The 18,190-nt window shown below is 45.5% G+C and overlaps 1 protein-coding gene across 5 annotated transcripts in view; it reads left to right on the forward strand.

Moving 5' to 3' along the window:
- The window catches only part of COBL (cordon-bleu WH2 repeat protein), a 1,669,181-nt gene extending 1,651,413 nt beyond the window's left edge, over nucleotides 1-17,768 (forward strand). For all 5 annotated transcript variants that reach the window (XM_069613403.1, XM_069613401.1, XM_069613405.1 and 2 more), the window contains one exon: nucleotides 14,715-17,768. In XM_069613403.1, the coding sequence (XP_069469504.1) occupies nucleotides 14,715-14,741 (27 nt within the window). In that variant the 3' untranslated portion in view covers nucleotides 14,742-17,768. The remainder of the gene's footprint in view (nucleotides 1-14,714) is intronic.
- Nucleotides 17,769-18,190: the final 422 nt, after the last annotated feature.

Consider the following 18,190-nt stretch of genomic DNA (forward strand, 5'->3'; position numbering starts at 1 on the left):
ATTTATCCTCCCTTGTTTGCTTATTCAACAATCTCAGTTCCTTGGGTTTTCCCTTGAGTAATAACAAAATTATCTTACAAAACAACATGGCTCTTTGTTAGGAGACCTGGCGTACTCTCCTGCCAGGTCTGAATAACACAATTAGTGTACAAACCAAATTGGCTCTTTGTCTTTGTCTTGTTATGATATCTGACATACTCTCCTACAAGGTTTTCACTCCTCTTCTGGTGATCAATGCAGTCTGTTTGCTAATCCTGATCTGCTTTTCTCATGATCTCTTCAATGCATGTAATCCCTATACAATGTTCAACTTGTCCTTGCCTGGTTTACTTTCCTCCCATGCCTTCCTCTTATACACACACACTTGCAACTATCAGGTATACTCTCCCGCCAGGGCTTTCTTGGATGCACACACTTGCAAATGCCTCGAATACTCCCCTGCCAGGGCTTTCTTATATGCACACACTTGCAACTGCCTGGTATAATCTCCTGCCAGGGCTTTCTGAGATGCACTAACTTGCAACTGCCTGGTATACTCTTCTACCAGGGCTCTCTTAGATGATCTCACTTGCAACTGCTTGCTATACCCTCCTGCCAGGACTTTCTCATATATGCTGTTTACACTTTTAATTTGCCTGGTATACTTCCCTTCCAGGACTTTTCTCAAGTGGGCTCTGTGCACCTCTCCAAAATTGAGAGTCTCTGGTTTCTGTTTTTATTCAGATGTTTTATTTAGCTGGTATTTTATCCTGCAAGGACTTCTTTTACTTGTGTATCGCATACACTGAAAAACTTGAAAGTCTTGTTTTTCCCTTCCGTTCCCTCTTTGTAAGAAATACTCTTTCGTTCTCTCTCTCTAATGTGCTTCATTAATATGTAATTAGTTTTCCATGACTGCCAATACACTCTTGCGTCCCTGCTTCCCCTGGGTGGACCCACCAGCTTTGGCTGGCGTATTCCCCTTCTCCCTCGGTGAACCAACAGTGGTTGTTCGGCATCTCCTCTTCGGTTGCCGTAACCGGTTCTTGGCTTCTGTATGTCCCAAAGTGCCTGCTGGACTCTTCTGCTTTGTGTCTTCAGGCTCTGGTAAGACAAAGGGTGCTTCCAAACACCTGCAAACTCCGGTAAACCCTCTGTTGGCTTCTGGCATTGCCGCAGCGTGTTTCTTCTCATGGTCAGCTTCCCTATTTTCGGTTCTCGAGCCAATCAGCTCTACGGCCCTCTCTCCATCCACACAGTCTCGCGGCTCGTTCCGAGAGAAGCAGTTCTCTCTCTCCAGCAGCTCTCTCCAGCCAACTGCTCCACTGGTTTAAATTGCCCAGGCAAAGGTATTTATTTATTTATTCAGAATTTGTTAGGCACCTATACAACAAAATGGTGTTTCCAGGTACCACAAGACAAAGTGAGGAGGGACCAAGGGTAGTAAATAACAATGGCAAAAACAGTAATATACCATTGTGGTCCTACTAGGCCTTGTGACATCCAGACGTGCAAGTGCATTAACGAGAAGTTCAGGAGATAGCAAAGGGAGGGAGAAGGTATGGGCAAGTAGTAGTAGTATGGGCAAGTCCTGGTGGGGACCCAGGAAGGAAGTGCCAATGGAGGAGGCCACTTGCTAAGTGCTAGGGCAAAGGAATACCAAGGGTCGGATTCACAGCCGCCAGGCAGGGTGCCCAAAAGGGCAGTGCTGAGAGGAGGGAGTGCCGTTGTCGAATGGGTAGAGGGCCTGTTAACCTGTGAGATTCATGAAGGACCTGCGCCAGTCTCAGCGGCTGTTGGGTGATTAGCAGGGAAGGGAAAGAGCAAAAGAGGTAGAGAAAAGGAGAGTTTTGAGAAGTTTTCGGAACTTCAAGAGGTCCAGCTCAAGTCTGAGAGGGGCAGGGAGGCTGTTTCAAAGAGAGGCACCAGCCGAAGAGACAGACCTGCCCCCACTCTCGGCTTGAAAAAACATTTGACAAGCAGAGAGTTGGAGTTAGAGTAGCGGAGTGCTCTAGCAGTTAAGTATTTAGGGAGAGAAAGTTGGAGGTAGCATGGACCCAGGCCCCAGAAGGCCTTGTGGATGATGCAGAGGGTCTTGAATGTGATCCTCGCAGCAAACGGCAGCCAGTGGAGAGATTTTAAGTCTAGAGAGATATGGTCCCTGGGCTTGAGGCCAAGGATAAGTCTTGCAGCCCTATTCTGATTTAGCTGAAGGGGGTGTAGGGAGGAAAGTGGGAGATTGAGGACGAGGCTGTCGCAGTAGTCCAGCCTAGAGAGGACCAGAGCTCTGGAGACATTGTGCTTCTAGGGAAAGGTGAGGAAAGGGAGAATGCCTCTAAGAGGTGGAGCTGGAAGTGGCCCTCCTTGGCAAGATCCAGGATGTGAGGGGAGAAGGAGAGAGAGGAGTTAAAGATAACCCCAAGGTTTTTGGCCTCACAGGATGGTGAGAGTGCAGGGCCCATGGAGGGCAGCAAGAGGATAGGAGGGAAACAGGGCACAGGTGTCCCAATAAGAAAGATCTCTGTCTTACTCGCATTAAGACAGAGATTATTAGTTGCACACCATGTCTGGATGACGGTCAGACAATCAGGGATGAGAGAGGAGGTAGTAGGGGGAAAGAGCTGTGTGTTGTCAGCCATGATCAGAGCGCAACCTTAGTTCCTGGCCTTCCTTGATCTGCATTCCTCCATTCATCTTCCTCGTTGCAGTTCTCTGGTAGTTATGGGAATCGTAACCCATTCTTGAATTTCTATAGGTAAAGTCTGGGTAATTGTTCTTTAAAGGTAAGTCAGTTTTAGATGACTTTCAGGTAGAAGCTGAGAAGGTGTTTCCATTAATTTTACACTGTAAGTCAGATCATGATCTCTTACATACAACTCTCATTCGAAGGTCTTCAGCATCTTTCCTAGGTGGATGAGGGGAAGTGTTACAGTATGCCATTAAGGCATTAGGCAGGAATGGGGTATCCTCACAAAAGAAGGGGGATACCATGTCTCATCCGGGGGGCCATGATATTCTCCAGGAGGTTTTCTCCCCCCCATGTGATCCTGCCTCATGTAGGGTCAGAATCAGCTAGCAGCTGCCGTCACCTGGCCACATGGGGAGAGGTCACCGCCGTAAAGAAGTGATGATACCATCGGATTCATCGCACTAGACTACTTCGCCCCATCCCTCGCTTATGCTTTCTCACCCTTTCTCACCCTTACAGTGAAACTTTAACTCTTGCATCCATCTTCATTTCCAACTTCTACCATGCTCTCACATCTCCTCTTACCTTGCTTCACATCATTACATTTCTTTTCCTGCTCGGCTCCGATTTCACTATCTTGGTATTGTATTTAAATGTGTAATCATAAATTTGGGACTACGTAGCAAAAAAACTTTGAAACTCTGTTGGAGTTGTGATGGTGCAAGGATCAAACCGCTAAATACTCTGAAATATCTAGGGTATTCATTTTCATGTTCCTTGACCAATACCTTCATTAAAAATTGTTTAAGGCTTAAGGCAATCGACGCTTCCAAACAACTGAGAGTCATTGAGAGGAAATACGCGCGATACTCGATGTATGCATGTAGGGAATTCTATTGTAGGAAAGTAGTTCCACGACTCTCTTATGGTTTTGAGTTTCTTCCGAAAGCATTAACATCATATTTAAAAATTATAGAAGCAATTGTTTGGAGAAATGTCTTGTTCTATATGCCAAAATGTATACCCATGGAAATCAAAAGATATGAGTTTGGTCTGCTTTCACTGAAAAGCTGCATGAATTGGAAAAAGGCAGCACTATTCAGAAAATGCTTAATTAGTGATAAAGAGTCTATGTACCATAAACTAGGTGATTACAACTCATTGTAAAGTGCAATAAATATGCCATCATTGTATTGTATTTCTTTATTTCGGCAAAGCCATAAATGTACATCCATAATTTATAAAACCAGCATCATTGAAACATGCATGCCACACAGGCTTTCAAAAAGCAGCACAATTATACCAGCAATAATATACAAAACAGCAATAATAACGCATCACCTGCATGCCGATCATAAGATAAACAAGCTATTCATCAATGCCTGTTGAAAATATTCACCCGCACTTAAAACCTCATATAATGTTAAAACTGCACAAATTCATTAAAACATAAAACAAAACACCAATGTTCCAGCTAACAGGATATATGCAAAAATCACATGTTGTGACCAAACTTAATAGGAAAAAGTACACAATGTCTGAAATGGCTATACTGTGCCAAGAATTCCCTGGCAAGCTGGGTATCTTGCGCATAAAGTGATAGCGGGGATTACTAGTAATGCATCCCATAGCCATGCCCAAGGGTTACCAGTACGACTCATGGCCCATATATGTATGATAATACAGCACAAATCGTCGCCCTATTGGCTGTAGATTTGCAGAAGACCAGTGCCTCCCTAATAGTTCGAACTGCAGACGCTGTCAGCAGGGGCTTAGGAAAGCGAGACCTAACATGGCTATAAAAGGGGCACAGTGTGCTAAATGTTCCCTGTGCAAGGAACACAGGGGGGCACAGATCTTTAGTGCTCTTCTTGCACACCAACATCCGATCTTGCAGTAGCCGTGTACCTAGTCGGTGTGTTATACAAAGTTCACGAAGATACCTAGGTGTTACAAAATCCAAGTACTCTTCATAATAAAAGTCCAACTTAAAGGGACCAGTACTCTGTGGCGAGGATGAACATGGAGGAGGCTGGCATCAGGCTATCCATCTCTGCCTGCTCAAACCTGCCATTTGCTGCGGGTTTCGCTAAAGCTCGGTAAGGTAGAGGTCCTGCAACATAGCGCAGCCATGGCAACACCATTTCAAGTCCTGGCTGCCACTACAAGACAGTACATCCGCCATACCCTCTATATTTACTGAGATGGGGTGAAGCCCATAAACGTAACCAATACCTATTGTGAGGCAATAGCAACTGCACACGATATGGGATACTGGTTAAGTTCCAGGCATAGAGACACATTCGGGGTTGACGTCGGAAGGCACAACCCTTTCTTAGGAAACCATTTCCAACCGACAGCAATTTGGTTGTGGATGAATGACCTCATAATTCAGCACTGAAACGGGCGGCGGCTCTAGCTTTTTGGTTGCAAAGCTTCAGGACAGCATAAAACACGCCATAACTATGCTTTTGGCTGAATTTCAAAATGGCGTTACTCTGTCTCTCCAGGGAGAACATAGCCTTGTCTACCTGGCTGGCCCAGCTGCAGTTACCAGAGCACTTAATGCCCAGGTACACAAAGGAGTCCACCTGCTCAATGGCATGCCCATCGATCGGAAGCCACAGTCTGGTGGGCCCTCTCTGCCCAGGCTTATGAAAGACCATTGGCTAAGTCTTGTCACAGTTGATAATTAGCTCCCAGTGATTGGGGGAATCAAGAAGCGCTTCAGCTTGCTGGCGGAGGGCAACAGGGGTCGTTGAGAGCAACACTGTGTCATCAGCATATAATAAAAGCAGGATTTTATACCGCCTAATTTGGGTGCATCTGATTGAGAGCTATGAGTCTTAGTATGATATTATTAATAAACAGGCAGAATAAGGTTGTTGCGAGGACGCACCGTTGGCGCACCCCTTGTTCAATGGAAATTTTAGCCGTATGATACCACCTCACTATTGCAGTGTTACCATTATATCAACCATGGATCCCTCGTAAAAGCTGTGGAGGGATGACAAGCTTGTGTAGGAATCTCCACAACTTAGCCTTGGGAACAGCCTCAAAAGCATATTTCAAGTCTATCAATAAGGCATATAAGCGTATTTCCTTTATTTGGAAATACCTTTGGACCAACAAACAAAGCCTGAAGGCCGGATCTGTGGTGCTCAAGCCCGATTGAAATATGGCCTACAGGCGACTGATGATATTCTGGCCACTGGCCCATTATTCCAGATGAACCAAGAAAGCCCTGGCAAAAAGTTTGCCAAAGGCATCCAGGAGTGAAATAGGCCTGTAATTCCCAGGACCGTCCCATCCCCCTTTTTTTATAGGTGACGATGATAGCTCTGGTCCAGGATACCGGTGTCATGGCCTGCTTGATAATTGCATTAAATAAATGATTTTAAAGAACAGCTGCCTGAATATCAGGGGCTTTTTTAAATAGGTCCATGGGGACCATATCAGTGCTAGGGGCCTTTCCTGATTTCTGCTGATCTATCGCTTTCTTTATCTCCGGCAGGATAAAACTCAGGGGTGGAGAAACACCTTGACCCTGTGGGCATGATTTTACCATGTCGGGAATATCAGTGCCTTCGTACGTGATATATACATTAGAAAAATGTACAACCCATTCATTTTCAGAAATGCAGCAAACCAACTATGCACTCTCATCTTCCCTGACCCTAGAAACCTTCCTCCAGAACTCAGCAGTATCTTTACTACTCACTGCCTCCAGCAATCCCTACCAGGCATCGTTGTCGAAATCGCTCTTTTTGGATTTGACCACGTTTTTCTAATGAGCCCTTCTTAATTGCAGAGCAAGGGTATCACACTGTGCTCTGTTCTTGATCATATCAATAATACCACTCTTAGCTTTACGGCACTGCCTGTCGTACCAGGAATCGGTGCGAGTAGATGGAGCCCTTGCGAATTTGCAGTGTTTAATGGCCACCGGACCTATCTATGGCAGCACTTTCTCATAAATGACAAGGTTGTCCTGCACTATTGTTTGCCATTTCATCTTTTTCCTGGCATGCCTTGAGACAACAATATTAAGAATAGGGGGACCACTAACTAAGTAGAAAGCAAGCTTTCTTGTTTAGGACACTACTTAAACAAAGAGGTCTGTGATCGCAGTCAGAACGGGAGTCGGCCCGCATATATACTAACATGGGCCAATCTCTTATATTCATAAATAAATAATCAATGTGGGAAGATTTAAGTTCACTAGAGAATGTACTCCTGGCTGGCTGAGCACTTTGCAATCTGCCATTAGCTGCCCTGAGCTCCAGATTAATCAGCAGACGACTGATGCTGAATGCAAGCTTGTGTGTATGCTGTGGGCAATCTGCGATCAAAGTTGCAATATCCCACAATGCACCTCGTCATCCAGTGCATGCTCAAGGGGACGCAATGGCCATAGCTGCATGGTGAAGTCCCCTGCTAAAATAATACAAGGTTTAGGCCGTAATTTCGCCCTGGCCACCTCTACTCTGTGTTTTGGAGTTTGATGGTGCAACTATCAGGTTTACAACAGGGACGATTCTAGATATTAAAAAGATTAAGGGTCTGAGCCTCACCCCTTGCAGTGTTGTCACTATAATGTAGTTCCTGGAGAACCTCCCAACCAGTAGCCCAAGTGATGGGTACATCCAAAGTCTACCTCTTGCTCGATGCTTACCTGCAATGTGGAACGTGTTGTACGCTTGCAAGTGGTAATCCGCAAGGGCCCACCCACGTCTCCTGTAAACAAATAATACCAAATGTCCTTATGAAGGTCACCCATTTGCTGTTTTTCGAATTCTTAGCCAGCCCTTCTATGCTCCAAGACGCCATGTCTCCCCTCACCCCCTACCGCAGGCAACTCTGCCACAACTGGTAAAATGGGAAATGGGGAAGTAGAGCCTAGTCACTCAACAGAATCCATACACGATTCCATATGCAGCGGAGTGGGCAGGAATAACCGCTCTACTTGCCCCCAATGGGACTGAATTGCATCAAACAATGCAGGGCACGGAAGGCCTGACAAAGGTGCATGACCGTCCCTGCATGGAGGGTTAGCTCTCATTTCTCTTGAGCAGTTAGCCGGTGGGTAAGATCTAAAATCAATGGACAAAAGTCCTTGGGCCACTCTCTTTTCCCTAGATTCCCTGGGGAATGCAGCCTAGAATGTCTTCCTGTATAACGGAATTACACCCCCACACAGAACAGAACCAATGAGTGCACTTGTTAATGAGAGCTTCCCTGGTTTCTAGTTGGTTAGCTGCCAATCTCGGCACTTTGTGCAGGAAGAGAAACCCACCACCACACGGCCCTCACCCACGCGCAGAGCCTATCCTACGGCCCAGAGCCAAGTGCGCAAGCAGGGTATGATGCTCCCTACCCATAAGGCCAGAATACCCCATAGGAGCGCTGGCAAAAATAGATCCCTGAACAGGTCTGCTGCCCCCCTGGTTTACATTACTGGCCAAAAGATCAGCTCTCCCTGGGTGAGCCACCTGTCAATGCAGGAATCGAAATGAGTGGTGATGTTACAAGCTGTAAAGCACTTGAGCAGAAAGGTGGTGGAACTAAGTTACTAGAACCCCGTGGGCCAAAGCGAGGCAGAGGCCAGGAACACTGGAACAAATCCCCATGCTACCAGTGTAAGCGCCCAATCCAGCCGTGTTTGTACTTGCATTGAAAGTTTTAACTACCTCTGCCCCCTTAAATGCGATGACCACCTTATCTCAAACAGGACGATGGACTAGCTCTGTGTTCATTGGCCGCTTCCCCCACACATCAATTAAATAAAAAAATAATGTCTTCAGGCCTTCCAATTCAACCAATATAGCATTACATGTGCACCCATTTGGCCCCATACTAGCTGCACCCAAAGGGCGTACCATAGGTGAATTATGTGGATTTGTTTGTGGAGCCAGGGGGATTGATTGATTGTTTATTTATATAGCACCTATACACAATGTGTTTCAAAGAGCTTCAAGGCAGGGAGGGAACAAGGGAGAATACAATGACATTCTTACAAGTCCTTGATACAATCAGAATGTGAAATTTACTATCGTAATCAGCCTGGAGACATTTCAGATAGTGCAAGTGCTTTTGACAATGATAAGGAGGGGAGGGGTGTTTTAAGGAGAATGAGACAGACAAGCGGCTACATTACTATGCCTGACGGCAATTGAGGTAATGCTGGAATTTAACAAGAGGTGGGGGAAGTTGGGGGTTGGAGTAAGGGAGAAGGAGAAGAACAAAACAAGCGACTATCGTACTAGGCCTGACGATTTTTCAGATAGTGCTGGAGGGGGAGAGGGAGGAGAAAACAAATGAGTGAGGGGGAGACAAACAAGCAGCTGTCATACAGTTAAGGTGACATTTCTGAATAGCGTAAGTGCTAAAGATACAGTGAAGGGGAGGGAGAAAGGTGGGGACAGCGAGAAGAGGGATTGAAGTAGGCAAACATCTCAAGCATAACACAGGGGGGGCAAGATACAACAGGCAGGCAAACAGGCAACATGGGGGAGGGATTAGAGAAAGGAAAGAGAGAGAAGGGGTAAGGATGGGCAATAAAGATGATTGCACTAAGATCAATGCATGAAACACAGCTAAATTCAAAGTAGCTCAATGCATGGAAAACACAGCTAAATTCAAAGTAGCTCAATGAACGAAAAACACATCTAAATTCAAAGTAGCCCAATGCATGAAACACAGCTAAATTCAAAGTAGCTCAATACACGAAAAACACAGCTAAATTCAAAGTAGCTCAATGCATGAAAAACACAGCGAAATTCAAGTGGCTCAAGCATGAAAAGAAAACACAGCCAAGTTAGAAAAAGCCCAGTTACAGAATTTAGAGGTTGGTGTGAACATGCAGTGTAATCAAAAGTGCAAACATGGGGGACAGGTAGAGAAGGAGGCAGAGGCAAAAGAGGGTAGATGCATGACCAGAGTAGGGAATGTACCCATAGTTATGGAGGAGTGATATCGAAGTCAAGATTTCAAGGTAGAGTGGCGGCGCACCTTCCAGAGAATCAAGTCATGGAATGGCAAGAAAATACCACACAGTAGCGGACAGGGAGCAGACAGTGGCCTTCGTTGTGGGCCTTCAGTGATCAGGGCCGGGTCCCGCCTCCCGGTTGCTCTCATTGGCTAATAACAGTCAGGGCAACCAATGGGAGGTGGGAGCCAGGCAAGCAACACAGACAAGGCCAGGCGGTGCGGCCATCTTGAAAGAGCTGAAATGCAATGAGGCACTAGTCCAAAAAGTCAGAAATAGCATTTCGAGAAAAAAAAACCCAGTCACAGCAGAATGGGAATCTTGCAATCCTTAAACTGCACATAATAAGCACTGCTTTCAATGTGAGTCATGAATCCAAACTTTTCCAAAACAGATTGCTCTTTCCTCTTGGGGGATATATGGACAGATGTTGGTTTGTCATCTACCACAAGAGGGGCAAATCTGTTTGAAATCGAGATTGTGTACTACATGGAATTGGCCAGGACGAAGGGGGAACATCATTGGGGTGGCTTGTTGAGGGACACTTTATACTAAGGTAAACAGGAGGAGAGGTATTAACACCTTTACTGGGGGTTGTTGCACCTTCACCATCCGTGGGAGATGAGGCAAGTAGCTCAAAGCTGACCCGAGGGTTCACACTTACCCCCTACCCTTCTCCCGCACCAAGCATATGTACAGTTGCTGGAATATTATAACATGTCCCCCCCTAGTGCGCAGCAGGTTTATTTCGAAAATGGCCAGCATATCCCTGCGCACTTTGCGGAGCTGTTAGCCGAGCTGGCATCAATTGCAGTTGTGCCGCATCTCGGTTCACATGATATTGCCCATAAATGTGCCATATTGTTTTATGAATCATGGTGGCTTTTCTGAGGCCATTTCTGCTATATATTTTCACCCAGCTGTTAGCTTGTCATTTGTGCCAAATTTCTGCAATCATCGCTACTTTCGGACTTCAGAAATCTCTCACATTACAATGTGGGGTATCACTGGGCTGACCAGCCAGTCTTGCAGAATTGATGAGGCAGATAGCGTTTGGGTGAATACATGTATCTCGCTCCTGACAGTATCTGAAACACTTTGGTTCTAAACACTTGATATGCTTAATTTGTCTTCAGGTGCCAATGTTATCTAAAGGAACAGTTGACATGAAAGAAGTAGAGTGACTGTATGGGGGCAGATATCTCACAAAACAGAGTGAGGAATCAATGAAATGCACAGACCCAAATGTAACACTTCAACGAGGTTTATTTTGAACAACATACAAAAAAAGGGCAATAACCAAGCACAAACTCGCAAAATGGCCTCTCCTCGGTTCCAAACAGTACCTGGATTTCAGTGGTCTTAAGAGTGCAGGTTCCCTTCCAGGAATCCTGGCAGAGAGGGTTTGTCACTCCCAGTCTGGGTCTTGGGTGCCCCCCGCACTTCTTTCCCAAATGTTCAGCAGTAGATCTATTCTCCTTTTTCACCTTATGGTAGGGTCCATTTCTAGGGAGTGTCTGATGTCCGCTTCAAAATCTGCAGGACAATGGGAATGAGGCTAGGGTTCACCAAGCTCAAGCCACAAGGTTTTCCCCAAGTTTCCTGAGTGGGTGAGGGACTCTTGTACAAGTTATCTAGGAAGCATCTTGCTAGCACCCATTCCCCACTTCTGGCTAACCTCCTCTGTCCCATACTCTGAGCCCCTTTTGCTTCGCCACATGCTTGTATCTCCTCCCAAATCCCACACCGTTCCACCGGGTGTGATGAATACCTGGGTTATCTTCCTTTTCTTTCTCAGCCTTCCCAGGCACCTAACACTCTCCTGCATTCGGCAGTCATTTCAAGGGGATTGATGGTATTCCAGAGGCTGTGAGGCTCTTGGTTGGAAATGTCCAAGTAGCTTTATTTACATAATGTACAGATTTCAGTTACTCCTGATCAATATACAAGAGACCACCCATCGGCCATTCTCATGCACTCAGGCGTAGGCCCCTATCTGGCACTTTCAGATCATTCATACAGCAAGCATTCATCAACATTATCCTGAGCTGTCACTCATAGACATTCACCAGCATTCTTCCAACATTCATAAAAGGGCAGCAGGTCAATACAGACGTTCCACCGAGTCACAACATTCCTTATAGACAAAGAATAGAATTCAAACACCATGTCTTCATTCCACACAACATTCAACCCAGTAGCCGTGCCTCATGCACACAAACATATCAATCATGGGCAACACAGGCTTTGACCAAACTCGGATGCAACACTTTGCAGAAGTGCACTTCAAGCATTCAGGGACATTGCTAGCAGTGAAGCACAGGGCACCACTCCAAGTGCGTGGTAGAATGCAACCGTTCATGCATGCAGAGCCCGGGAATGCTGACCTAGACAGCCATATGGCCAACTACCAAAACAAATCTCTGTGTGGTGTTGCAACTAACCTCGGGGATGATGCAAGACATGCTGGTGTAAAAAGCCTTCCACTATCTATCAAAGAGAAAATAACAGTGCAACCACCTTCACTGCGTGATAACACACCATACTCCTGGGACCGAGGGCAACCCCACATAACAGACAGACAGTCCTAATGAAAAGTACCCCAACTCAGATCCATAAAGCAAATGCAGCCCAAATAGAGAAGACTTCATGCAACCATGGACACAAACACCCACGTCACCGGAAATCCTGAGCCACACGAGTCACCGGCGCGTATCAACTACGCAGCATCACCGGATGCTCATATACCTCGCATGGAAAAAAAAGGCACAGACCCTTACCGCCAGACACTAGACCAGTCAGACACTTGAGAGCCACCATCCGGCAAGTAGTGCTTCGCTGAATGTCACATAAACTTAAATTGTCCAACAGTAACCTGAACATAAATGAATCCAGTGACTAACGGCTGTATTTAGAGCCATGACTAACCAACCTACAACGATAACAAATTGTAAGCATGTACATGTGTTCCTGTGGTCTGCAAACCTGAATGCACCTGTAATTATCCGGATACAGTGAGGTCCATGAAATGCATGACATACAACGTTGCTGATTTGTGATTTAGAGGCCACCACATTGCACATGAAATGCATTCACTAAATCTAAAATGCGGGGAAAGCTTAACACCACCCCCACACTTTGCCTATGAAGGAAGTATATAACTATGACAAGACTAAACAGGGGCTATGATTAACCACACCCCGAGGATGCATCTGTGCTCAGTATATAGACCCATAACCAAACAAAGTAAATGGGGTGAAAAATGACTCACAATGTCAATACCATAGTAAAAATACTGCCCTAGACCCCTAACCACACAACCCTAAACATGGGGCACCAATCACGCACAAATATACCAACCCTGCATACCTGTCTGCTAACCTAGCAACCTATGGTGACCTCGCACATAACTCCCACGAACTGGACAAAGGGGCAGTACATGGAAAATGCACACCTGCAAGATGTCCGCCGTTGGCGCTGCCACCGCATCACCATCCTGCACTAAAGTAGTGTGCTGTGCTCCCAACAAACACCCTGAAAGAGTACCTTCAATGGGAGCATTAACTGTGATGCTTCACGCTGGAAGAGTTCAACAGTCAGGTGGGTGAAGGGGCACCTGCAAGAATCACCCTTGTTTATTTTTTTTATTGTCTCTGCACATAGGTCCACTGGGCCCCATTTATATGTAACACAAAATCATCTCAGAGAAAAGGTCCTACTTACTGTAAAGTTCTGCCCTGAATGATCAGCCCCCAGGGGTGGAAGAACAATATAACGTGGAGTTTTCTTTAAATGTATGGGTGCAGACCTTTGGGTGGGCAGGTGAGGCAGCATGTGTGCTTCAGGGGGTCGTTGAACACTCAGTATACTGTACTGAAACGAGCTGGGGGTAGTTTTCTGTCTTCGGCTGGGGCATCCGTTTGGAACTGCCTCCCTGCCACTCTGAAACTTGAGGAGAACCATCGCCGGTTCTGGAAGCACCTTAAGACCTTCCTGTTTGCTTCCGCTTTCGCTCTCCATCTCTGCTGCTGAACTGCTCTCTTGGCACCATGCACCTGGCCACCCTCTGTCCTCTGGGCCCAGGTACCTGCTCACCCTGCCACCCTCCTGCACTTTAATATTTATTCATTATTTATCTGTTTCTCCTCTTCTCCGCACTTTACACTTCTCCCCCCTTCCATGCACTTTTCCCCTTTCCCATGCACTTGCGCGTTCTCAGTCACTGGGCCTAGTAAGATCGCTGTTTTGTTCTCCCCTGTTCCCCTTGCCTTGTCACGCTCTGAAACACTTGTGTACAAGTGCGATATAAATAAAATATCATATCATACTGATTTTACAATGCGATTGCGCTCTGGAGGATAGCAGATACCAATACTTATACAAAAGTAGTAATGAGCCCAGAAATACTGGATTTTTATTAAGCTGAGCCCCCCCCTTGTATCCCTCCCTCCCCACCCCCGCTCCTTCCATTAGTGTAGCGTATTCCTTGAAACCTGCAGAGGCTCTAAATGAATTATCACTGGCCCTAGAGTTTCAGGTAAGTCCTTTATTTGGTTGTTCTGCTGGATTTGAAGCAGAAAGCAGCCAGTTTGGAGGATATCAAAATGGGTTCCTCACAGGCTGTGCTCCATGCCTGTCAAGTCCTTAATTTCCTAATGCTTTATGGCCTTTGATCCGTCCATATACATGAGTATGGGGCTTTAAATTTAGTATATATTTATATTACACATTTGTGAGCAATATTGCACCATGTGTGTTATCAGGCTCGCTTAATGAATCGTGAATAGACAAAACAGACCAAATGTTATTATTTTGTTCCATTAATTCGTTGACGCACTCAAGGGGCCGAGTCTTCGGAAGTGGAGGCAGCTTCCAGGTACAGTTAGTACTTGGCAAGAATGGGGCACTCAGGACGTGCGTCAAAAAACACGAGCACGTCCCCTGCTATGTAATATTGTGTACTTTCGGCATAGACAATTACACCAGTAGTACGTATGCTGTGAGCAGGTGGACCTGAACTCATATCCTGATTGCATCTTGTGCCTTGCCTTATTACAGGTTTCTCCTTCGCTGAACACTTTATAAGAACAAGTAATTGGATAAACGAATCCCCGATACCCAAGACCATCACTCAAGAAGCGCGGAACTGACGGAGCATGCATTATTGTCTTGTCTACTCGCCAAATGTTTTTTTTTGTAATTTTCTGTGTTCCTGCATTAGGCAGAAAGGGGAAAATATTGCTTTACGCGCAGCTTGTGTGCCAAGGAAAATGTGTTTCGCCGCTCAATAAATTTTAAAAAGTTGCCAGTAAAATATGCTTGTTGGCAGGTTCATAAAAAATATTAACACAGCAAGGCTCTGCGCGTACACTTAATTGCCTTCCTGTGTGAAAATGCGAGCATATTTTGCATTTCTCTGAAAAGCAGAATTCAAGCTGGGCCTGGTAAAATCATGTGTTGGAAGATGTGCAGGGGTGCGGGGGGGGAACACTCCACTGGTTCGCCCCCCAGGGTTTCCAGAAACCAAGCCACACTAGATGGTGTGCAGTATGATGCTAAATCCCAGGACCTCGTGAAAATGTGGTGAGGGGGCACACTGTGATTCCCTTCGCCTGGGGGCTTGCCAAGCCATTGGGCTGAGCTTGGGGGCGTGGTTGAACGCTGCGCCAGCCCTTCTCCCATGCACCGCTGGTTCCGCAGGGAACCATGTTACGCCACCGCACGTACCGTGATGATCAGGCAACCATGTAAGCCAAGGCGTCTCCTAAGTCATTGTCCACCAGGAGGAGCCTAAAGTGGCGTACTACTGTGGCTATTCCACTACCAAGTCTGTTCAACGCCCTCATTCGTTTTATGTTAATGACGATGCAATGCTGGAAGTGCCACAGGAAATGGACACACGAAACAGGAAAAAGACAGAGAGAGCGGACTGCCACTCAAAGCGAAAAACCCAAGTACTGTATTTCGCACATAACCGACGACATACATTCCGGAAAGCGATTTCATGTAATAACATTCCAAGCATGTTCACCCTTTTGTTGGCATTGTCATTCCAGTAGAAACAAAGCAGATTTACTGTATGCGAATTTCCTGTTCACGCCTATTTCTTTCCCTTTCCTTAATATGGTTTGTTTTTCAATTAGTTATTTTTTTTAACATGTTATTGCAATGGGAAATTAATGGGATTCTCTGAAAAACACTACCTGGGTTTGTGTAGAGAAAACGCGAGGTTTTGCTAAAGTTGTAAAGTTGGGGAGAATGTGGTATATACTATTGGTGTGGAAGATAGGTGTAGAATGCTCTGAATATGGTGAACATTGATCAGATCCGTGTAAAGGAAACAGCCTCGTGGATATGAAGTATACGGCAGCATTAGAGCCATGCAGTATTACTGAACCACAGTGACTTTCACTTTGCTCTGATGAGTCTTTGTAGAGGAGCAAAAGACCGGAAGTGACATCACGGAAGACTGCTTGCCTTTCAAAATGGCGCGTAACATAGAACTGCTGCTCTACGCAGTGGCAACGTGTTCTGTTATTGATTTAATGTATGACTCTCTAGGGGCCATAGCCTAGGACATTGATGCGCTATAATGTTAAATAGTACATGGCATATCAGCATTCTGTAGATATTGGGTCACTTGGAAGAATAGGAACTATTGTACAGACAGTGATGTTTCGCGCCACCATTTGTGCTGCCATTTTACGGTATCTCATATTCTTACTTTTGAGCATTGCACTGGCACCTACATCAGTTAAATACGTCGTTTCTTGCACTGTAATTGGACTGGCTGGTGTCATTTTATGATCTCCCTCACAGGTATCAACCAACACCAAAGGCAGGTCCTTTTACACATTAAGCCATTGTTCTCAGTTGTTGTCATTTGTATATCTTGTGCAGGGAGGCTTTTTGTTGTAGCCTGCGGTCTCCATGTATTCAACATAATGCACACAGTGCTTCGCATTCCCATTTATAAAACGAACAGTAAGGTACCCGGATGCATCAAGAACTCTGTTGACATGAGACTTGTGTCAACAGTATACCATGTATGTGTTAAGGAATTGTCTTTTACAACTGATAATTAATTAAACATTAGGTCAAGCATGCTCATACTCCATAATTCGGAAGAAGGACAGTGGAGACGTTTGAAACACCACGGCTTCTCCTCAATGGTATTGTTGTTCTCACGGTGGCAATAGCTTTTTGCCAGATGATTGACCAGGCTTCATAAAGGAGTAGCGGATACTGTAGTGCTGAATCCTTTTACTACCGGTAACACAGTAGAAATGTTGGCTTATCACACATCCCCCACCCCCACTAATCCATTGTTGGGTTGCCGCGTCATGCAGTGGGTGAGCTCCTTCCACAGCATCCAAGTGTCGCTAACACGTCATCGCCATGCCATGGTGGGGTAAGTGCCCCAAGGATCATCTTTACACAACAGCAGTTAACCATGGGTTGGCACCACAGGCTGACATCTCTAAAGTAGCTTCGCAGCAGACGGCATTCAGCACAGATCCAAACACTGACTCGCAGGCAGCCCTCGGCTACCGAACCACCACTGTTGGCATTACTCCTGTTACTCCCCTATTTAGTTTGTTAAGGTTACACAGTGGCTGCCGTAGGTACGTAGACTTGGACCCCCAGTGACCTGCCATAACCTAGGAGGTGATAGGTGATGCCTACATTCTCACTGATGCTGCCATTCAGCGGCAGGCCACGGGACAGTGCGCAGAGAATGCTGCATTGTGTTGCCAGTATTTATAAGGTCATACTTTGTATATTAACTACTGTAGTAGTTAAATTGTACATATCAGGACAACGTTTTCTTTATTTGCCTTAGCTTAATCAAAGAGAGGGATATCGACCAACTGGAATTATATTACTGTATGGTGAAATGTAAAAATCGCACTACCAATAACGTTTTGATTTGTGCATTTAAAGGAGAAAATGATTGTGTCTATGTGCAGATGGGAATAAACATGTTCTGTATTGCTGGAGTGGAATGCTCAGTTATAAAGGTTGCTTTCTTCGCCTGTTTGGAAAACGCAGTAAGTTGTAATATATTAAATTGTTGGTGCCACACATAAAATATACACTGTCACGCTATAACATGGCTGTTGTCTTGATTTTTTATTTATATATTTCTTGGTATTTTATAAGGTTCCAACCGCAGCCAGAACCGTTTCGTAGCGCCTTGAGTATGAGGGAAAAGGAGGGGGGAATCTGATCTTTCACAACCATTTGAGAACACTCAGATCAGTTAAATGTAAAAGGGTGAAGGAGTGGGAGAAGAACTAGTGCATCGCAAGTGCAAAAAAAACATGGGAGACAACATATGGGACGCATGAAAATGGCGTCAAGAGAATTACAGAGGCCATATTGCGCATGAAAGTAGTCCAGTGAAGAAAGCTCCATGGAGTTACGTACATTGGTTTCTTGACTAGGAATGTCTTCAGTTTCCTTTGTGAGAGGAGGTGGTTTCCAGTCTGTTTGATGGCAACCGGCAGGTTGGTTCTAAGGCAGGATCCTGC

Source organism: Ambystoma mexicanum, chromosome 5p (assembly GCF_040938575.1).
Source record: "Ambystoma mexicanum isolate Mex_15411 chromosome 5p, UKY_AmexF1_1, whole genome shotgun sequence".
NCBI lineage: Eukaryota > Metazoa > Chordata > Amphibia > Caudata > Ambystomatidae > Ambystoma > Ambystoma mexicanum.